General features: G+C 37.8%; 1 protein-coding gene across 1 annotated transcript in view; it reads left to right on the top strand.

Moving 5' to 3' along the window:
• Window positions 1-24,719, top strand: part of LOC147054522 (calsyntenin-2-like) — a 71,565-nt gene that overhangs the window by 27,555 nt on the left and 19,291 nt on the right. The window contains exons 5-9 of the mRNA XM_085916404.1: window positions 60-209; window positions 6,355-6,540; window positions 8,129-8,386; window positions 8,741-8,862; window positions 23,528-23,690. Of these exons, the coding sequence (XP_085772530.1) occupies window positions 60-209; window positions 6,355-6,540; window positions 8,129-8,386; window positions 8,741-8,862; window positions 23,528-23,690 (879 nt within the window). The remainder of the gene's footprint in view (window positions 1-59; window positions 210-6,354; window positions 6,541-8,128; window positions 8,387-8,740; window positions 8,863-23,527; window positions 23,691-24,719) is intronic.

The following is a 24,719-nucleotide window of genomic DNA, read 5'->3' as shown; positions in this document are numbered from 1 at the left end:
CTGTCTGTTTTGTGTGTTCTATTTCATAATGAATTTGTTGGTGACCTTTCTGTGACCAGGTAACATCCGAAACACCGAGAAGCTGATCTATGATGAAGAGCAGCAATATGAGATACATGTGACGGCTTGGGATTGTGGCCAAAAGAGAGCCTTGCACAGCGTCCCTGTGCGAATTGACGTCAAGCCTGTCTGCAAACCTGGTTGGCAGGGTAAGATGTTTTTTTGCCTCTCGTTTGTGCACAACAATTGTAGGCGTTTGAATGTTCAGAATTGCAGATGTATTTGTTTATTTGAGGTGGTTGCCTTTCAGTGCAAGCTTGTTTGTGTGTTTTAGAAGTATAGGAAGAAGAGTGGCACAAAAAAGAAGAGCTGTTTGGGCTTCTTTTTTTTTTTATCCTTGCAGCAACACAGATGTGATTATTTACATTATTTGTGTTTCTCTGCTTACTGAAGTAAACATGGTTCTATTTTCTCAATTTCTAATCCCTTTGCTGTCTTCCACCTTTCAGTTTTTCCTCTGCCAAACCCAAAAAGCCTTTTCTCTTGATTTCTCTCCATTCTTCCCTAAAGAATTGTCTTGTCAAGTTTCTTTTCTGTGATCAACAGCACTTTAGAAAGTGCACCCTGACACAGTCAAGATGGCTCTTTGCACATCAGAGAGCTGTCATGACAGCTCTAACAAGAGTAATGCAAAGTGTCTGTACACACAATAACTGTAGAGTCAATGGAACAGCAGAACGAACAATGAGAGAGCGAGAGAGAGAGAGAGAGAGAGAGAGAGATGCTTTTGCAACCATGTGCAATCATTGTTCCTCTATCAATGAGTGACTGATGCATGGGATTTCTTATTATCAATGCATTTATGGTCGCACAATGTTTACCTGTGGAAAATAAGGGCCCTAGTACACAGCGGGTGGCTCTCTCTTTTAGCTTGGCAATCAGGCTTCTCAACGCGAGTGTTAGAACATGAATTGGTGTCTAGAATGATTCAATGAAGAAATCGGGGACTAACAATCAAACGTCTTTCTCGTATACCCTGGTTTTTAATTATTTGTTCAGTACATTTTGTTATGCACTATAAGCTGCAGAATATTAGGCTATGATTTTCTTTTTAAAGAAGAGAGAGGAGAAATCAGGTCACAGAATCAAACAGCAATTTGCAAGAGAAAACAAACAATAAAAGAACACAATGAATTGTTCCCTTATTTGTTGTCAGTCTCAGTGTGAACATGTGATTAGTCCCCGCCTCAGTGACAATACTGGGCACCATACTGTGATGCGCATCTATTGCTGTATTTAATGCCAAAGGATAAAGAAACTTAACAAGGATAGTACAAATTGGAAACAAATACTTCAAACAAAAGAATGCAATAATGCAGACACTCTGGAAAATCTGCAAAAAGTGCATTATACAAAATTTAAAATTATGGACACAGCAAGCATCTATTGCCATCAAAATAATAAGAAAAGAAATCATCTGAGAATGTGGGAGAGCTGGGTGTGAGGGTAGACGCTCAGTGTCATCCCACAACACGGAATGTCTTACAAACATGAATGCTAATATGACGCAGCCAAGTCTCTTCACAATGACTCACAATCTACTGGCGCTGACAGTGACAATCCTTTCAGCATCTGTGTGCTTTTTCTCATTTGGGGATTTTCAGATACATACAAACATAGATACAGTTTCCCTAGATGAAAGGGCATTTGTCCCTTTGAGCCATGGTTGGCAGGAGGGATAAATGGAGAGGGAGAAGAAAATGTCACCGCCACAGATCAGGGGATTTTTAATAGGCCTTGGGGCTGTAGCATTAGAGAAGCACCGCTTGCAGTATTCTGTCAAAATGTCTGACGCTCTCTTTTTCATTTCCATTTCATAACGTGGGAAAATGAGGTTTCATTGTTAAATGTGAAATCACAATTGCAGACTGACTGAGCTGACCTTTTTTTTTAACATGACATAGTATGCCTTTGGCACTTTGGCCCTAAACTCAGCAACAAGGTTCATGTTTTTGGTTGAATCTCAGGCTTTGGCTTTTTTGATTTCCTGTGCATTCTCTCTTTCTTCCACTGTACAAAATTAGATCAGAAGCTCTTTATTGTCCCTTAAATGGAAATTATATATGTTGCAGAAGGAGCACATAGAGGACAAGGCACACAAAAACAAGATAAGACATAATTTAAAAATACTAAACCCAGACTGGATGAATGAATGAATGAATGAATGAATACTTAATGGAAACCTTCTACTTGTACATGATTGCTAAACACATGTTCAGTCCAGAGCGAATATCATGAAACGATTAATAATAATAATAATAATAATAATTTAATTCTTCTTCATAAGGTATTGAAAAAAATGCAGCAAGCAGATGTGCAAGAACATGAGCAACCTAAAAACTAGTTGTCGTGTAGTAAATTTGCCCCTTGGATAAATGAAACCAGGCACTCTAAACCAACAGTGTGAGAGCAAAAAGCTCAAACTCACGGGATTTCAGCTAGTTTAAATTCATAATATAGTACCAACATAGTAGTTCGTAAGACCAAATGTAATGTTCTCATCAGCGTATTCCACCAACGTCAGCCACGATAGTGATGGGAGTTTCACAAAGTGATGGGAATTCTCACAAAGGGAGTTGGATTCTGACCCTTGCTAATGTCTTTGAGCTTTGGGCTCATGAGGACCTTGGAGGTAGAGAGCCAAGACCCCGCGGCAGACATGCTGAGGGGGATTACAGAGTATATCCCAACAAGCTGTGGATTCCCCCTGGATATCCCCTGAGGTGATAGAAAACATGCCAAGTGGTCCACTTAGTCTTCTGCCATCTTGAGCAAAATGAGAAGAAAAAGACACGATTCCCAATGTGAAATTCATCCGGTTGCAGCAAGTCACGTACCTCGTATACTTACACGCCTAGAATTAGATGAATGTTGCTCCTCAAGATGGAGAAAATAACAAAGAAGCAACACTGTTTCTTTCAATTGATGTCTCAATGCAACAGAGAGCAATTAGTTGGGAGTAATGAATTCACAGATTTTGTACTGCTATTCCACTTATTGTATAAAGAATTTAGTCCCTGATGTCACAGACATAAGTTCACTCTTGTTAATCACAGAGCTATCGGTCTAGAGCTGATTCGAGGAGTCTTACAAAGACATTGTGAACGTTTTTTTTTTTTTTTCCCCGGTACAAAGCAAGGTCGATCCATAAAGGCACCTTTGTAATTTTTTTGTTTGTGGAGGTAGTTTGTTTGTGTGTTTAAATTATATATGTATTTCCATTTTATAACAAAACTGAAGGACTTTCTGAGTCAGGCTTTCTTTTAAACAGATATTATCTATTTGATCCTCATAATTAGGGATTTCAGTAGCGGGTTAGATTTGATAATTCAAGGGGCCAGATTTGATCCACGGGCCAGTAGTCAACTACTCTCCAGCTTACCCACAAACATAGTGAGGATAAGCTGCATAGAAAATTGATGGTTGAATAAAATGTATTTTAGAATGGCCTAAATGAGCTCCATCTCATCTCCCTATGACAAAATATGCACCACTTTACCTGAGAACAAACACGACTACGACCACACACACATTATTTATTGCTCACACAATTTGTCACTGTCACACGTTATTGTTATTTCATCCGCTGCCTCTATATCTGCCGACAGCTGTACAATTTTTTATCATATACTCTTTTGACCTTCCTTGTCATGTGAAGTGTAGATTACTGTCTTCAGAAGACTGATCATTATTTATCTTGATTTAACCTATGTATGAAATAACTGACATACTACACTACCTTTGGACACTATTGATGTTTTTATTCATAAAATGTAAGGTTTTTCCCAGGTCATGATGATTGAAATAATCTACCAAACCCATTTCTTTCCACAATTTATAATGATTAAGTACTATACTGAATACTTACAGGACCTAAAGCTTAATAATAGATTGAGCTTTGCATATATCAACAGTCTTCAACAGTCTATACATAGTTTGTGTCTTGGCAAGTAGTCACACCCAACATTTTAAGCAATACAGATGTTTCTTCAAAGCTCTTGATATTTCCACAAAATATTTAACTGTTCAGTGCTTTTGAGCTATAGCTCTTTAATGTTAGCAGGGCTTTGTTTTTTTTGTTATCAATAATTAGAAATAATAACAGCACAAAAATAGACAAGGCCAAATAAAAACTACTTTTAAAGGTCAATGTGATCACTACGATAAATAAGAATTGAAAATGTCACAGTTTAAGGTTCCCGCCCTCAATTAATAAATCAATCAACTATCTCTTGGCAAATATGTTGAGAGGAACCCTTACATGTGTTCACAATAAATAATAAAAAAAACAGCAATACAGAAACATTTAAGATAGCGATATAAACTGATGACGATACCGAGGTGTTTGTGTTCCTAAACACTGCACTGTACAGCAATTGCCTTTCACAAATAAAATGACCTTTACATTCGACATATAAATTTTTGTTATTATCAAACAACAACAACTTAAAACAGCATTAAACGAATCCCTGACTAAAAGGTAAGATCAAGCACATAAAAGTAGCACACACTCAAGCTTTAATGATCGCCTCCATGGAGAATAGTAGCACATCTGCACTCCGCACCACAGGACTGTTTTCATGCCTGCCTTGCTTCCTTAACCCTCTCATCTTTCTTTCATATTCACAAAGAAAAGGATTTTGGGGCTTGCTTTGGGAATTTTATGAAGTCTACTGCAGGCACACACCCAACACAGCAGAAAGCAAAACGCATTCTTTTAACCCATGCCGAGGTCCACCACACATAAAGGATACATAATAGCCCACTGGTATCTCGTTGAAACATCAATATCTTATACCGGTACAGTATTGTTGTCTGTAAAACATAATACTGGTCTCAGATCAATAGAAGCATTTTAGATAGTAATGCTACTTCCTTTTCAATATATATATATACACCTCTGAACCATCGGTCAGTGATTATTATGGAAAATGTGATAGGTCAGTAATTAACAGTTGGGAATATATAATCATACACGTATTTCAGGAAATGGAATATACAATACATCCAGGGTAAAATTATGAGACCACCATCTTTTTTTCTTTGATGTCTTGTTCATTTTAACATCGAGTGCCATTAAATGTGTATCAAGAAACAACGGTGGTCTCATATTTTTATCATTGGTTGTATATGAGACATCCGCCTCACAATTGAGTGGTCCGCAATCAAAACCTGGGATTTGTCTGGGTATTCTGGCTTCCTTGCGCCTTAGAAAAACCTGCTTAGTAAAATGTAAAATGACAGAAAGGATTCATATTGTGAAAAAGTACGTATGTGTGTATGTATGAATGGTTCTTCATTTACACAGTATGTGCCCTTGGAATGACTGGCGACTAGTTCAAGATATAACCTGTCTCGCACCCAAAATAAGCTGTTACGGGTTCCAGTTCACCTGCAAAACTTATGAGGACAAGTGGTGTAGAAAATGGTTGAAAATTTGTATGACAGCTTTGCTTTCATCACACCTCCTGACAAGCTCACAAGTGCAAATGCTTGAGCAGCCCTCAGCAATCACAGTCTGTAAGTGGTAAATCAACTGCAAGACAGGTGCAGCCAGTGTATGAGTTACGGAGGTGAGTGTTTGAGGTAGTGAAAACATGACAGATTCAACAGAGTGGTGAGCAAAACACATCTCTCTTCCTTTCTCTAGTCAGCATTGTGTGATGCTCCTCTATCAGCTTGCAAGGGATAATTCTAATGCTCTGCATAAATAGGTGAATGAGTGGGTACAATAAAAGATGGATGGTAATTCATTTAGGCATTCTCAAGTTAGAAAAATTGGAAGATTCAAGTAGAGGTGTAAAAATTGACTGATTAATCAACAAGTAATTTATTATCAAATTAATTGATATCTATTTTAACAATTGTGTAATCGTTCAGAGCCATCTTTTTATTTAAAAATTCTCCAAATCATCTAACTTCAGTCATTTATGCAAACAGGGTGATTTAGCTTGTGTGTCAAAATAAGATATACGCGTTTACATTTGAAAAAGAAAAAAAGCAAGCAGTAACTGAATTTGTCTCAAATAGCTTCTTGAGTACATCAGATATTGCCTAAATGTTTTTTTTAACAATTCTAAATAAGCATTTGTAACAATTCTAAATAAACAATTAAATAATCAACAAAAGTATTTTTTAATACACTTGAATGCAAAGTTATTTGTCTCCTGGAGAAAAAGATTCTCATCCAAGAGGTAAAAACACATCTAATTGAGAACGATATCAGAAGGAGCATTAAATGTACTACTTAGTATCATATTTTTAAACTTTATTATTCTAACTCCAACTCTCTAGGCTGGAATAAACAAGTTGACTACGAGCCAGGAACAGGAAGTAAACCGCTGTTTCCACAAATGCATCTGGAGACCTGTGGTGGGCTGCTGTCTTCTGCGAGAACTACAGTTGAGCTACTGACCAATCACATTGGAAAGGGATGTGACCGTGACACCTACTCTGAGAAGTCCCTCCAAAAACTATGTGGTTGGTTCTACATTTTGTCCTCGGTCATAAAGTACAACATATTTTTCTCTTCAAACTCGAATATTTTGATGAATTTTTCGCCACTTTTCCTCCTTTAAATTTGAACTATGCAACCTCACAGATGGTTGACTTGAAAGGTAACAATATAATTGTGGAATGTTAATGCCAGGGCCTTTCATTCTGTGAATTGGATCAAGATTCAGCTAATCCACCAGATAGATTGAATTCATGTTATGGTGCCAAAAGTGTAAGGTGGGAGGTTTTTCTTTCATCACCATGTTGTTGATTAATTAGTTTGTTACAAGGCAGGATTACACACAAGTAACTCAACCAATTTGAATGAAAATTTGGGAGAGTGTGGCACATGGGTCAAGAAAGTATTGTGAAAAAAAGATTGCTGTCTATAGCAATGGCTACCCAATTTGCAGTGTCTGCGCACATTTTGCTTTGTGAACCACTTCTTCAACAAAATCATTTTAATTTGATTGAAAAAATGTCACCACCGTGATACCTGCCACTGAAGATGTTGCCAAACTTTCTTACTAGGAAACCAATTTTGCTGATCCAATAATACATGGGATGCTACCATAATATCGAACTAAAATGTTTCAAAATGAGCTATTTCCACTTAAACTAACAACCTCTGCATTGCTTTCACTGGCTAGCCAGTGCATGCATGATTTATCACAAAGGAGTCCTTTGCAGATATCGCATAATAATTATGTGATAGCAAGAAAAAATAAATTTAATTGCCTTTTTAAGGCCTAATCAATTTCATATTATGTCCAACAACAGCGGGGAAAAGGCAGCAGCAGCGTGCTGGGAAAGTCAATGCATATTTATTTATTGAAGGAATCTAATTACGTAATAGAGCGAGAATGTTGAGGCTGTCTCGTGTACGGCATGAAGAATCATGGTGCAGGCAAGAGAAAACATCAAATATGGTGCACGACGAATGTTTTATTATAAGCGGCAATTGTCAGGTCTGTATTTTAATCTTCATTTGGCAGACAGTTTTGTCGCGTGTTTTTATCCGAAAAGAAGGGGATGTTTAAATACATTGAAGATACGGCACAACATGTATGTCAAGGTGACATACGGGACAAAGTCTTCCCAGAACTCAATTCATTGAAGTTATTTAATTATGAATGTCAGGGATGATCGAGTTGCTTTTCAAGGGAAGATTAGAATGTGGTATGACTCAATACAATGAAGTGATGATGAGTACTTAGGAAGATATAAAAAGGTCAAGTAACAAAAGTAAACAATTTATGTGATTGGGTGCTTCAGTTCGTCCTTGCGGCATGTCTTTTGTGTAACTCATCAACAGACGGCAGCCACCTCATTTTACAGTGTTTGACTCACATCTCTCCTCTGGAAAGTCAATTTCACTTGCCATGAATCAATAGTCACATAGTCTATCAATTCTGGACCATTGATTATGTATTAAGCCGTGCCATCTGCTTTACGCAGTAAAGTAATCATCGCCAAGGTTGGAGCAATCAATGACACATCTACTGTGATTGTTTATGACACTTCTCTTTCATTTTTCTGTCAAATCTTCCTGTCCCAACGGCAATGACTCTAGGAGCCTCATCAGGCAGCACTGATCTTTTGCCTGCCCCCTCCGCTGACACGAACTGGACAGCTTCTCTGATGACAGACAGTGGGAGAGACAGTGAGTTAATTTTTAGGTTTGATGGTCACCAGGCAGCTAAAATCCCAGACTTGGTGGTGCCCCAGAACTTGACGGACCAGTTCACGATAGCAACCTGGATGAAGCATGGGCCCAGCCCCGGTATCAGGGCTGAAAAGGAGACCCTTCTTTGTAATTCTGACAAGATAGGTGAGTGTAAACACATCGACTCATCTCATGTAAAATGAAAATGCATATATATATATATATATATATATATATATATATATATATATATATATATATATATATATATATATATATATATATATATATATATATATATATAGATTAATTGTTCCTAAACAAACTAGTTCTACTCCATACTATGAGGCTTGGGGGAGAAACCAAACCATTAATTTAAGTTTGTTTTTGCAATAGTGCTGCATGACAAAGTAACATACAAAACCGCTGACTTTGCTCTGAGCGAGAATTTTCCCTATATATATTCCAATAGATGTGTGGGTTTTAAACTCCAATTCTTTCATTCTTTCCCTCCTACAGAGATGAATCGCCACCACTACTCCCTGTATGTTCACAATTGCCGCCTAGTGTTTCTGCTAAGGAGGGACTTTACTCAGGTGGACACTTTCAGACCTGCCGAGTTCCATTGGAAACTGGATCAGGTAGGAAGCATTAAGTCCCACATTAACAGTTCATGTTTGAAAAGGAGTATAGGAAGAAGAAAAACCTTTCTGCTCCTGCCCCTTTAATCCCCATTCAATAAATAAAAAAAATCATCATTTTCACATGTTGTAACCATAATGCACAATGAAATTGTTTTGAATATGGGGATCTCCTGACTATTTTCGAGGCACATAGTATTGGCCCATTGTAAGCAAGATATTAATTCTAAAGCACTACTACACCCGTTAATAATAATAATAATAATAATAAAAAACTATATACCTATACAATTGGCTTGAACATAATGATAATTTCTGTAACTCATTTTCAAGACCTTCCTCTTTCTGTACTTCTTTAAAATGTTTATTTTCCATTTCTTTTTGTACTGGGTTATTCTACTCCTGTAGACAGAGAGCTTCCTGTTTGTGCCTGATTTAAAGATAACTAGAATACTAAGATAGAATTCTGACTTTCTGCATTTTGACCCTGCATTGCAAACATACTTGTACAGAAATATACTTGTTCCAGGACTGTGTGTGTTTTGGGTGGACAGCAGCTGCCCGATGATCAAAGATGTTGTCTGAAAGTCAGATAGGTCACCTCAACACACCAAATGAGGGTGTCTGTTTCCGTAAAAAGAAGCCCAGCTGAGCCAAAACATCCAGGTGTAGCACCCAGGGCTAATTTTATCTTCAAACGTCTGCCTTTTGGCTGCACAACGTGGAAGCAAAGGCTCATTTTAGAGGACTACTCTGAATTTACCACAGAGAAAAGTCATCCTTCCCATTAATTTTATCCAACGTTGTATGCAAGGAGTCATTTCAACAACAAAAATTGTGAGAGCAGAAAATTAATGCAGCTTGGCAGAACTAGGCAGAAATAGGCAGTAGAATATTTGAAAACCATACTCACAAGGGTTATGACAGCTTCATAGCTGACATTTCATTATGTATTTAATAATATTTACTAATTAATAAATCATGTATTTAATCATATTTAATGAACACTCTACATGAGATAAATATCCTAACTTTTCTTAACTTTATAGGTTTTTTTTTTTTATCATGCAATGGGCTATTAAAGAGTTTAATGTCGAAAAAAATCCTGGTTGCATCTATTCATTTGACCTGCTGGGAATGGCTGTGTTGGATCTGTTAACAACAGTTTAGTCTTAGGCAGCAAGGCAATGTGTCTAAAGGCCCATTGTATTTACTGTGATCCACTGCTTTTTATGCCTTGCTTTCTTTGCTCTGGGCATTGTTGCCAGAGCTTTATCGAGCTGCTTAAGAGCTTTTGCATTGGTATCGACTGTATGCTTGAGGCCCAAAGTCTCAGCCTTTAAATGCATTATTTCATTCAAGCATCTCGATGCAGAGTACTGTCGATTGTGAAAGGGTTATTGGCAATTGCAAGCACTGTAGAAAATGTGATTTAGTGTGCACATGTAGAAATAAAAGCCTTTGGGAAAATGCAAAGAAAAAAACACAGGCTATGTGACCACTTCATGACTAGTGGTAATGGATATCATGACATAAATTAATAAAAATGCTAATTTCCCCTTTATTAAACTAATAAAGTTCATCCTACCTTCAACAGCTTATCAAGGCAAATTCGAATGAATCATCCAAAATCTTCAAAACCATTGTGTTATTAGATTTTAGCTTAATGCTGTCACATGATTCTCTTCATGACCATTACTGGTCAAGTTTTGAAATGTTTCTTTTTTTTCCCCTCTCTCTCCATTCGCAATCGGAATTGGCAATAAATAGCATATAAATGCTTCACTTATCAAATCTTCCGATAGGCTTGGTGGTGTCATGATTTTTGTATTTGGAACGTTGCATGCTAGGGCAATAATAGTTGAAAATTGTTTGATGAGATTTTTACCTATAGACAGAAAAATAAATTTGAAATTTTTGAAACATCTACTCAAATTCATATTGCTTATATCGCCTAATTTACTCCATCCTCAAAACTTTTTGGGCCCCCATAAGTCTATTAATCACACTCTTCAATCTTTCCAATCATCTCTGGAGAACAATAGTGTTTTGTGAGTGCTGAGCAATGTGCAATGGGGTTATTCGCACACTGCAGACAAAACCTTCTTGCTGCTGGTCAATGACCAAAGAGCGTTACAGAAAGTCGTGTAGAATAGAAGCACGTAAAAAATAGAGGCTTTGCTGTATTTATATTTTATTTTTATATTTTATAATATATTAACAATATTTAAGTATATTCATAATGTATAATACTACTGTGACTGCACCATATAAAATATATTATATACCAATATGCAATAACCATATTTATATGCAAAAGGAATTATCCATAAAATATGACAGTATTAACTTTTCCCTGTACCAGTGACCTTTTCCCATAACAATAACCTGTTCTCAATTATGTTGAGCAATAGCAATTTGTCTGCTGCAAAGTCTGCTTTCCATTCTACCTTGATCACAAATCCAAGCTTTTATTCAATACTGTTTCTAAATTAACACAGCATCGGCATAATTTTAATGGATTATTTTAAAGACCAAATAGAGGGCATGAGATCTAAGATACCCCAGTCTCTTTCTGGGAGGTTAGCATGTGCTGCAGATATTACTAAAGTGTCAGATAAAGGTGCCATTGTTTTTGAGTCAATGATGGCTGCGTATGACAACTAGAAGACTCCACAAACTCCACGATCAATCAAATCATAATTAGTGATTGGCGTGGTGTACATTGCATTTTATAGGTATTGGTAGAATAAATGTTTACTCTGGCATGAGTGTATTTACATGAGCTTTAGCTATTTGGTCTAGTGAATTAATCATATAATTGATATTCAATTGTTGAGCTCATTAGTGCATTCACTCAGCAATGAATTTAACCATTTCTGTTTATCAAGCTGTAGTGAATTTATCCCTTTCTGTTTATTTATTAGTGCATTCACTCAGCAATGAATTTAACCATTTCTGTTTATCAAGCTGTAGTGAATTTATCCCTTTCTGTTTATTTATTGTTCAAGATTTCTTTTGTATATTTAAACAATGCTCAATGAGAAAAATGTGACACTGAAGATTCACAGATCATAGAAGCATGTCATTTTTGATTTAGAAGGTCTTTTTATGTACGCATATTGTATGCTGGTGTTAAAATAAGTGGTCAACTTAGATTTGTTTGGAAATCTATAGTGAACACATATTTATTCTGATTATTGTCTTGTTATGACAAGAGTTAGTTTCTGGTTTGACAAGAGTTACCAGAAAAACCCCAATCAATTTATTTTTCCGCTGCAATTGCCTTCTCAGTCGTCTGAGCTCATTGTCAGACTCTCTAGAGCACAATTTGAATGCTGAGCATCTGGCATGTTAAAATTGCCAATGTGTTGTTATTTACTGCTGACTTACCATGCTGCTAAACTGTTGACTGTTTAGGAACCACATTTACTGATAGATATTTGGAATGGAATTGAATGGGATGCAATTGAATTGAATATTAGGTCCCAGTTATGGGAATGCTGAAAATCAATGATCTTTTTCTCTTTGCAAATTGAGACTCTACAGATGTATACATGATGAGGTAACAGGCTATATAGTAATAGTCACATTGTGTAATGAATTATGTTTGCATATTATTTTTAGTGATTGCTGTCTCTCAAGATGTCCAAAGTAAATAGTAAATGATATTCTCTGACTTTATTCAATACTATGGATGCTCTGCCATCTTTACATCATCTGTCCATCTTGAGACACAATGGCAAACTGATTGAAACTTGTTTGAAAATAAATTCAAAGATTAAGTCATATTTAGTGCATGCTTAAAATAAGAAACGTGTCTAATAGGAAAAGATAAAGGGGAATACAAATGCAAAATTTCATCCATACAACTATTTTTGTTCCCAGTGCAAGTAAAGTCAAATTATAAACAAAGAGAATTCAGAAATGTGTTTAATAATGTCTGAAAATGAGCCAAAATTGAGAACAATATAACCTTGAATTGCGGAGATATAGGGCTCTATTTTTGTGACCGGCATAGGTCTTGCGTTAAGTGCAGTCTCGCTGTGCACAGGGGTGGTGTTTTACTTCTTTTGGTATTTTTGTAGACAGACACATTTACAAATTGGTGTTTGTGCCGTTGTGGCAGTGAACACAAGCGACTTGCTTCACGGCCAGTTGAAGCGGCGGCTCCTCTCATTCACTTTAAATTAAGTACAGGTGAAGCGTGCGGTCTCCATGGCAAAAGCATAACAGACCTGCTCGTTGAAGTCCATGCAAGAGATCCAAGAGCGTAAAGCACAAATATAAGATACTGCTAGAAGCACCCCACTTGTGGATAATGTAATATTGGCCACTGTGATGTGGGCACACTGCCATCCACCCTCAATTGTATCTGTCTTTGACAAAACACCCCCCCTTCCTTCTTGCACACACCAGTTGTACTGCGATCAGAAGCGTGTTTTTAAAAATATATTAAAGATGCTAATAATAATATAAATGCATTCTGTTAATGTATTATCAGAATAAGTCACAACGTTCGATACTCGTCATTCATGAATGAAAACACAATGACATTCATCACAACAGAGCACACAATCTTTGGTCATCCATCCGTTTTCTATGCCGCTTGTCCCCACAGGGGTCACGGGCGTGCTGGAGCCTATCACAGCAGTCATCGGGCAGTAGGCGGGGGACACCCTGAACCGGTTGCCAGCCAATCGCAGGGCACACAGAGACGAACAACCATCTGTACTCATATATACAAATATAGGGGCAATATGGAGTGCTCAATAGGCCTACCAAGCATGTTTTTGAGATGTGGGAGGAAACGGGAGTGCTTGGAGGATATCCACATGGGTACGGGGAGAACATGTACACTCCACACATGGAGGACAGGAGGTGGAATCGAACCAGAACCCTCCTAACTGTGAGGCGGACTTGTTAACCAGTGCTCTACCGTGCCGCTCTGCACTTTGGTCAAATCCACCAAAATGGTACTGCACAACCTGTGCCACAATTTAGACCTGCTAAAATCTAGTCTATTTACTTCCTGTCACCAAATTGTCAGGTACGCCAGGTCATGTCAAATTCCCAACACTCTAAACTAGACTTGCACCAGAACAAAAATGAAGATGCTTCATTACATTGGGCACACATTCACCTTTCTATGAAAGCTGGGCCCAGACAACGTGGTGTCAAAAATCTTACTGCATTGTAGAAAAAACATGCACACACGTACAGCTGTCTCTGAATTTGCACCAAATTAATGTGCAAATGAGGCAATTTTGGAAAACACATGAGGCATAAGGCAAAGAGGGAAATAAAAGTAACACTAAAAGCACAACAAGCAACTCCTCAATAAACCGTCAATAAAAAGAGACAGTACCATCTGTGTGATGTCGGTTGAACTGTTTTGATTTTCCTTAAATTTTTTGTGACTCTGAGGGTTGCTACTGTGGCAAAAATGAGCCTTATCCCAAAGAACCAAACTGGAAAAGAGATTGGTTGGCAGATGTCTGGTGTACGCAGTGATAATTACATTTGCTGAGGCCTGATGACAAGATGGTTTGAACCCACAGTTTCTGGAATATTGTTTTTCAAAATTGAGCCTCATCCCGAATAACTAAACTAGAAAAGAGGTTGGTTGGCAGATGTCTGGTGTAGGTAGTCAGTGATAATTATATTTGCTGAGGCCTGATGACAAGATGGTTTGAACCCACATTTTTTTGAATATTGTTTTTCTTTATCGCTGGCATCTTTGGACAAAAGTACATCCTTTATATATACCAGTACTCTCAGTTTACTTTTGTGTTGTATCAGCCACAAAAAAAATGTTTTACACCTTCACACCGAATGCAAAAGTGTTTTCTTCACAGGAGTGAATACTATCCTGTTGTTTAAAATGAGATTTATTGACTACTAATTATAATAACAATAATATACAAATAAAAAAAAATTCCAATGCAATTGAAAGAAAAAACAATTAGATATTGGAAAGAAAGACACATTCATAGAAAAAAAGAGCACGCTTATTCCAAATGCCGTATTGCCAAAGGATACCGTTGGTGTTCCAATTCCTAGACTTCCAACTTTATGGGCACGATTTAGGGAAGGCTCTTTTTTATTCCAGTGTGACTGTGCCCCAGTTCACAAACAAGATTCATAAAGGCATGCTTGGATGAGTTTGATGTAAATGAACGTGACTTGAAAAAAAATGTGAGAGGAGGTGGAACGGGGATGAGGGTGAGTGAACCGAACTAGATGCAGACTGCACAATTTCGTTCATATAGTGGTTATTACCTGCTGCTGATATCACTGAAATACATATCTACTGTATTATTGGCATACACAATACTACACAATAGGATGTCCTGAATAACATGTTAAGCATTGACGGAAAGGAATATAAACTTGTCACCATTAATAAGAGTAATCACAAATGACAGGTCTTGTGTTGAAGCAATCTTGGAACGATATTACTCACAGTTAGAAATAACATCTTTATCGTATTACAGAGGAACTGCTGGATTATTTGTTATCATTGTGTATTTCCCAAATTAAATTAGTCTTTATTGCAAACACCTTTTAAAACCTTTTGCCCGATGTTTGCAATCTCTCTTTCACATCCCCCCATTACTATATTGTATAGTGTCGAGATTTTTCTCATTATCCTTGAATGCAGCATCTGCTTCCCATGCAAATTGCTTTATTGCATCTGGAGGATTTTACTGGTCTGAGCTGGTAAATGGGCATTGCTATCGCAAAAATTAAGTTTGTTTCGACAATGGAAAGTGAACCCTAGGTTGTTACTGTGATTATTTGATTGAAGGCATGCTTACAGTAGTGAAGAGAAGTTTTCCAAAAAATATGAATACTTTCAGAGAAAAAAAAAATGCCGATTTTACAAACAATAATTGTATTCTTAAAAATTGGCTCAGCCTGAGAAAATATACAAAAGATGGTCACGTTGGATGAAAATGCAAACTAGATCATACTCTTCGTCTTTTATCGCATCTTGGTAAAGAACTGGAGCTCGACAGGAGCATGCAAAACCATTCATTTATAGAATAGAATTAATTTATCATAATTGTACAAGTGGAAATTACAAGGAATAAAATAAATAATAAAATACAAAGAAATGAAGATACCAGTGCGAGGTTGCTGCCATGCAAGACACTGCCAGGCGCCACTGAGAGCAATTTAGGGCTCAGTGTCTTGCTCAAGGACATGTTCAAGGACAGGGTCACCAAGAGTTAGGATCGAACCAACAACCTTCAAGTTGGTATATAAACACAACCGCTGAGCCACATCGGCCATTATGATTCATCGCTGGCATTCACTGATTAGACAATATAGTAGAGAAACCTGAATTTTCCACTAGCATTCATGCATATGTTTATCAAATGTGGATGCATCCCCATGAGAGATTATTATTTTACTATTATTCTATCTCATTTACCCCCCCCACACACACACACACACACACACACACACTTGCAAACACACGCAGGCACATGCGCACACACACACACACACACACACACGTTTCATATTATGTTGCTGTTGTCATTGTAGTTTCATTATGTAAATTAAATACAGTGCTTAACACATTTATCGCCACCATTAATTGGCACAATTAAAACTATTTGTCTCAATGACGATTGAATAATTTTTGTTCATGTTCATTCTGTTTTCAAACAGGAAAAACATTTAAAAAATATATATATCTCTTTTTTTTTTTAAATACATCAATTTTTATTGGCTGAATGCGTTCCTGAAAAGAAGATATAAATGGGATGTTTCCTTTCCCCATGATGGTGCCCCAAGGTAATTTAAAGAAACATTTATCATTTTTCTTGTTATATAATCAATAGTTATGCTGAATAATTAATGCAACACCATCAGAATGGGACTGCAAAGCCTCAACATTATCACGACTCTTAGCAGAACACGTTTCCATCTTCAAATTGCATCATGGAATGCCAATTTAGAGACAGAGAAAAAAGAATGTGGAAAATTGAAATGGTGACAAGCAGTTGAAATTACTATTGCATAGTTCTTTGTTGTTGCACGTTTGAATCATTTTCTTCAAATTCAGTATTTAGTATTAAGAAAAAAAATCTCTGAACTCATTTTCAAAGGTCTTTAATATTGATTAAGTAAAAACACTAGCCAGAAATACATGGAAGAACAAAAACCATCACAAGATGACTAAAAGCAATTTCCTTATCAACTGAAAAGAAATGTAATGTAGCGTAATGCATTCAAAGCATAACTTCATGGTCTATAGAAAATAAACAGTAAAAACTGCAGATCTGTGAAATGTGTCATATTAATCTTATTCAAGTCACCACTATTTCCTACTTTAGCCGCTCTTTGTTATTGTTTCCCCACACATTTGTCTTACTTTTGAGGCGAATGGCTGTTTGAAACTTCCATTCCAGACTTCCCTTTCCACTCAAGTAGTTTTTAAGAAGAAAAGTTAGGGTGCTTTGCTTCTGGTTTTGCTTCCATATGGCTAAAGCACTTCCTGGAGGGCTGCTGTCAAGCGCGTGCAGTGAAGATTTATTGTGCACATCCCACCCTGACCTTAAGCATGGTCAGAGAAAAGGATAAGAAGAGTTGAATAGAAGGCTGTTGAATGTGGTGTAGGAGTACCAAAGGTGCATGTGTTGTCAGGGTTTTGGTAATCAAGAGCGGGCGCGTGATGGATGCTACGTGTCAGCAGGAGAGCTTGAACAATGTTTATCATGATGCTGTCTCATTCTATCTCTCTGCCTAAGTGCTTCAGTTTATGCATTCAAACTGCGGGATTGTGTTATATTGTCCTTTTATATTGGACGCTCAACCGTTAAACACATTGGAGCTTGTTAAATCTATCTGACCAACATATGTCGCAATTTTACAACATGAATTTAAAATCTGCCATTGGCTTCCAAAAATTTGAAATTATACCTGACCTCTTACACAAAGGTCACCTGGGATGGGCTGCAGTTCTTTAGCAACCTGAATGATTAATAGAAAATGGATGGATGGAAGGAAAACAGTGACTGTGTATGACTGCATATCAAGTTGGAATATATGGATGATAGTTTAAGAGAAGAAAAATGTACACTATATATTCCCACAATGAGCGCAACCACAAAGCAGTGTCACCTGATTTTGACCAGTTCTTTGCCCAAACTTGAAAAAGGGCCTTGGTCCTTAGAATGCAAGAACAACACTTTTTCTTTTTTGCAGTTCATTGCAAGGTAAATTAGAGGGTGATTAGATTGATAACCTTAAACATTGCATGATTTTAAATTGAACTAAATTCACTAATTGCATACATATACCAGGCAAATATGAAGCATAAGTAACCAAGTAAAAATAAAGAAGCAACTTAACTGAAAACATAAGCATATGCCAAACATAAACATCCACTTTGCCTTTGTGTATACTGAATTGATTGAGCCACTCAAAGTTCAGATAAATAGAGCTTGCAGCTCAAACCAAACATTTCAAACAAACCAAGCATGAACCAAACTATAGCATTTCTTACCAGTTGCATGTGACCAGGAACTGAGCTTCCCCTTGTATGTTCCCCCAGCTCACATGCTGGTCTGTAGGCAATATGGCCATCCTTGGCATCTGACAGGAAGTTTGGTGATATGTGATGTGGACATTTTTTCTCTGCCCCCTGCAGGTCTAAAGGTGGAGTAGTGGATATTTTGACTGACTGATCTACCTCTGTTAGTTGACGTGACAATGAGAATGCTAAAATATTCCAGTTCAAGTTTTATGTTGGCGACAGATTGGGGTTATTATTTTTTTTATGTAGTCCTAGATATGACACGGAGAAAAAAAACAAATAAGTTGGGGCCACAATATTCATTTGTAGTAAACAAAATAGGTATAGTGTGCACACAATTTGCTATTATGTTTCCATAATATACAGCTTATTCGCCACAAAATCAGTTCTATGTGCATATCAAATACTAATTTGTGAGTTTAATATCATCCCCATGAACAACTTCAACAATTGGAGAAGCAAATGGACTGCACGTGCATTAGAAATCGCAAGATGCAATGTCTTTAAGGACCATATCATTTCTTTTTTCCATCATGTCTAGGACTGTAATTTTCATTGTATAAAATATATATTTTGGCTTCCACTATATTACTTAACGTCTTTTACACATAGTTACCTCATCCAGACATTCATTCAATTACAGTTGAATATACTGCCTTGGGAAAGGAGAAACCAGTTTACTCAGTCACTGGGGATGTAACAGAGGTAAGTGGGTCTACACTTGGTCAGCCAGCCCTAATTTCAGTTTATAAAACTGAAGGACAAAACATCTTTTTCCTTATAAAATGAACAAGTTCAACATTTATAACAAAGGCTCGGTTCAGACGTCAGGCAAATGCGACCCACATTAGATTGTGCGCTCGTATGCATATCCGTATGTATCTCTTTTTTTTTGTGCGACAGTCTGAACGGCTCAATTTCGATTATTTGTTTCTAATCAGACCTGGTCACTTTCATATGTGGTCCTAGATCGGATGCCTATCAGTTTTTTTCCAATCTGACCTCAGTTTGAATGGGCAGGTCACATAGATCCAAAATTGACATTAATCCAGAGTCCAAAATGTGTGCCGGGGGAGCTGCAAGTCCAGGGAGCTAGAAAATTGAATCTGCCAAGTTTTTTTTGCGTAACACAATTTACTTTATATTTGACTTCAAATTAATGCCACTCGAAAGATGAAGCATAAAGTGGATATTTATGGTGATAGTAGTACGCTTCATTTATTACTTTTAGCAATGGTGTGATTTCATCTTTAGTAGAAGTCTCCGGAGATTGAAAAGCCTTGCCTCATTTCCCAAACATTTATACCTCCTCTTGCATCGCTCCTCTGTAGATACGAGATGTTAAACAGATGAGCTCCGACAAGCTGGAACACATTTCCGCAAACACTACGATGTCAGTGGCATCGTTGCTCCTTCTACAGGTCTCTTGGGGGCCGCATTTGGCTTACACACCAGAAAGTCGGAGGCCGCATTTATGTGAAAGCTGAGACAGGAAAAAAATGAATTTCACCCAAAAATCCAAATTAACCATTAAGACCTGCAGTGTTAACCTAACCATAGAGAGGATGTGTGAAAATCTATGGGCTAATTAGTGTTCAATTGGGTGAAAACGTTTCACTTAAACGGCCACACGTAGATGTGATTGTGTTTGCAAAATGCAGCTTTGTGGATGTGAGGTAGCAATTCTGAGTCATACGACCATTGACTCATGTCACATCTTTGAGCTGCTAGATAATTGCGACACTAATTTGTTACTTTTACAAGTCAATAATTCATAGTCGGCTTCAACTATATCTCCCTGACACAAACACACAGACAGAGGAACATCTGAAATGGCTGCTGCGTATCACTCATGTAATTGTTGCTTCCATTTCATAATTATATGCCTTGCACACTGCCAATTTGGGGCTCTTACATAATTGTCCAAATACTGGAATGGCTTGAATGTTGAAACAGTCTGTTTAGACATTTTTCCCCTCAGACTATAAAATGAGAAATAACACTCCTTAACAAGAGGTTTCACCAATTAAATTACTGTCATGTGAGAAGAGGAAGTTGGCAAGATTCAAAATTGCTTCTGCTGGAATGTTGACAATAAATGTATAATTTTTTTCATGTTAAATTTTGCATTTACTGTAACTTTTTCTCTCTTTTCCATAACTCACCTCCTTGACTTAAAGTCACCTTCATTGCAGTGCCCATCAATCTCTGTTAATAAGACTCAATAGTTCTACTCTCCTTGAATTTCTACCTCCAAATAATTTCTCTCATTTTCTCGGCTACTCTGTGTGGCTCTCCACAAACAAACAAAATGTTTAATTAAAAATTGCTATAATGTCTGTACTAAAACAGATAATATGTTTACTGTACACTTCATAAATGCCTTTTTTCCATTTTGTGCGGGTGGTGAAGCCAAATTAATTACCAGATAAAGCTGTGCGGCATCAAAATATTGTTGAATCCCTCCCAAATGAAATGGCACATCTGTACAGTAATATGTTGTTGTTAGCTCATTAAACAAAATGGTAACTGCTACAAAATCCGAACATGAGGCTTAGCATTTCCAAAGATTGTAATAATAAATAGAGACAGACTATGCTCTATGTAGTTTTACAGTATGTTGTGCCTGATTAACACTTTGGAAATCTTCATGTGGTGCGTGGGGTCAATCGGGTCACAGCCTTTATTAGAGCATTATTTGACAATATACAGTATATTGCCACTTGTAAGTTATATGTCTGTTTCTTTTCTAGGACTATTTCCAATATCTTGGAAAAGTAATTTTTCCGATAATTTTATTCACCAGTTTCCTTTCCTCATATTTTTCCTATCTGCACTCTACCCTGATCCATCTGTGTCATCTCTCTGGCCACCACCTTTTCGCCTCACATCGCCTTATCTATCTTTTTCTACTATCTTCCCTCTCCATCTCTCCTCTTAAGTTCGTAGAATGGGTGCAGATAGACTTTGAACTCCAAAGGAAGGATATGAGGCAACGGCTCCCACTGTCAGGTTCTAATAGAGAGACAAGCATTGAGAAAAGGCGAGCAGATAAACGAAAAAGAGTGAGATGGAAGTGGGCAGATAGCAATTCTGTTTTCTTCTTTCCGCCAAGTGCCCCAAGAGATGATGAAAAATCTTTGATGTGCTATGCTTTTGTTCTCCCTCTCTCGTTCACTCCGGTTTGTCCTCTGGTTGTTATCAGTCCTCTCTTTCCTTTGTTTGCAGGAATATTTACTTCGTTCACCATTTTCGTCTGTCAATTTGCATCAGGCAGAGACTCGGGGAAGTAATCAGGGAATACATAAGTTTTTGCTCTCACAAGAAATATGAAGTGGAGATTCAGTACAGAACACCAACTCTGGCTTAGAAGATTTTTTGCTGACAAATAATGCAGCTCAGTTGATGCTTTTGTGTGCAAACAACTGCTGGTAGGTAGTGTGTTGTTAGAGCAAGAGCATCCTCATAGTGCGTTTGTAGGACGGATAGATGGCTTTTTGCTACTCTGAATGTTGTGAAGACTTTGATATATGCTGCTGAAACAAAGTTTGTAGGATTGAATATCGGTTGTGCACCTTTTCAAAAAGGCCTGTTTGATGCGAACACACATCTCATTACCAAATGAACACCGCACCTACTGTGAAGGCCGGTGATGGCAAAATCATCCTTGGTGCAAATAGAATAGAAATACAGAGCCAGTGTGGACAAAAATGTAAAAATAAGGCAACCACTGTGGTTGATGTCGAGAGATTAGTCTGCTTGCTGGCTAAACTCAGATAGTGCGGTTCAGATAATAGGCAGATGCATGGATTTTGGTCACATCTTTTAGATCACAAACTTCTGAGATTTAAACACAGGTTGATAGCCTTTTTTCCACTTTTCTTTTTACGTAATTGGTAATTCTGAGGTAGTATCAGAGCCGGTGTAGTCTGACGTTTAATACCCGAGCCTCACTGCCCACCGCTCTTTGTGTTGAAACCAGTTATCACCACTAATTCAATAATCTCATTGCACCCTTGTGAATGCACATTTCGGACACTGCAATGTTCCGCTTCGGTGAGTTCTGTCAAAACGAAACAGATGAATGAATCCAGCGCGACAGTTATGCCTTTGATGCACCAATTTACTAGGAATCCAGTGTGAAGGCGACAATAGACATGCAAGCTGTGACCGTGTACTGAACCTCCAAATCAAAAATGTCTGTTATTGATCTTAATCCCATCATGATCCTCTATTCACTCTAAGCACCAACTGCAGATATTGATGTTGTGTATCAAGCAGCAGTCATGAGAGATCACACCAAGTTGCCTCACACAACCAAAAACACCTCCATCGATTACAACTCACAGCTGCTATGTGTGCAGAGCGAGGTCACCCATGGTCAAGTGGTCAGAAGTTGACCCACATTGAATGAGAGGAGCTGAGAGGAAGAGATGAAGCACAGCTAAATAGGAATGTCACGTCTATGGCAAAACAGAAGGAGAAATTATGCAAAACATAAACAACAGGCATGAGGGTGCTTGTGCAATCAATTACATGGTCAAAAGAGGGCCAAACATGCAAATGAGTGGCACTGTCAAGCTTTCATCAGAAGAGGGTCAAACACTAATGTATTAAAATCAGTATCACATTCCTCTAAGTGTGGGCCCACTTACTCTTCTGCTTGGGAGAGGCAACAAGCTCCAATGCAGTTTAACGTGAATACAAACACTGGTGGGCATCGGATTGTTAAAAAAAGGTATGCTTTAAAAAGTAGAATTCCATACATCCGTTTCTCATTAATATTGCAGATGAGCTGTCCCAGATGACTTCGGCTAAGAGGTGCAGTAAACTCTGAACAGTAAAATGCAGTGCACGTTATCAAACTAGCGTTCAACCTCACATTCACACCTATTGGTGATCTTCAGTCAACCAAACTCCACAGTGAAAGTCTGGCGCCAAGATTCAAACCCTGATCCTCAGAACTGTGAATCAGCCATGCTAGCCACTAACTAGGCCACCATTACTCTTACTCTGTCCATATCAATGTCCTTCTGTGAGATGTTTTATAAAGTTGAAATATATTGTCAAGTCCGCATGACTTTGACCGTGTTCTTTCTCTCTCTATGCCAGATCTGCGACAAGGAATGGCATTACTACGTCATCAACGTGGAGTTTCCAGCGGTGACACTCTACGTGGACGGGGTGACATATGATCCCTATCTGGTGACAGATGACTGGCCCATCCATCCTTCCCAGATTGACGTACAGCTTACAGTTGGTGCCTGCTGGCAAGGTGATCAGATTTGCTTCAGCTTCATTTTGACCGTTCCGTAGTTCTAAGGAATATAGCGTTTCTTTCATTGCAAGCTGAATCAAAAGTCAGCAAGAATCTTGCTCCTGTGACTGATTGGAGTTGAGAGCCATGTTACAGAAACTTTGCTTGAGGCCATGCATATTTCAATTCAAGTTTTATGTTGGCTTGGCTTCTTGCCCAGGATTGGTTGGCAACAGGTTCAAGGTGTACCCCACATCTTGGTCAAAGTCAGCTGAGAGACTCCAGTTCACCTGCAACACTAATGATGGCAAACGGTATAGATAATTCATTGGCTTGGCTTCTAGAGCTAGTTAACAAATCACTCATGCTGATATTGTGTATTTACCACATTATCCTAAAGAACTGTGCAATACAGAGGAACCAAGAAGAGGACAGACCAATATAAAAACCCAACACATATACATATACCTCCACATATACAGTTCTCCCAAAAAAAAAAACTACGAGTATGTGAACCCTTTGGAATCACTTCAATTTCTGCATACATTGGTGGTAAAAGTGATCTCATACCCATCTAAGTTACAACAATAGGCACACACTTCTCGGGTTCATGAGACAAATGGGGTTGATTAGGAGCAAAACCAATGGAAAGTATATTTTATATTGGGCACAAGGAATGGTTATGTGGGGATGGATATTGTTCCTGTAAATGCTTGAATACAGGTGCATCAGCACAGATATATAAAAAAAACCTGCAAACGGTTGCAACAAGCATATGCTTCACAGAGTGAAACAGAAAGAGAGCAACTTGGATGTAAAATAGGGCAGATTTTATGGGTTGCAAAGCACACCAGACCTGATGTACTATTTGACTCTTGTTTTGTTGTGTTTGGAATCCAGCCTGAAAAATGCTACTGGGCAATCTATTCATTATGTAAACAAGGTCAATCAGAAGCTTAAGGCTGCAAAAGGCTTGGCTGGAATTTCAACATTTGGGGAATAATGGCGCTTTAGAATGAACTGTTTTAAGTGATGCCCACTGGGAAT

Source organism: Syngnathus leptorhynchus, chromosome 7 (genome assembly GCF_054491065.1).
Source record: "Syngnathus leptorhynchus isolate UIUO chromosome 7, UIUO_Slep, whole genome shotgun sequence".
Lineage (NCBI taxonomy): Eukaryota > Metazoa > Chordata > Actinopteri > Syngnathiformes > Syngnathidae > Syngnathus > Syngnathus leptorhynchus.
The sequence above is the reverse complement of the archived record's forward strand: the minus strand, read 5'-3'. Positions and strand labels throughout refer to the sequence as shown.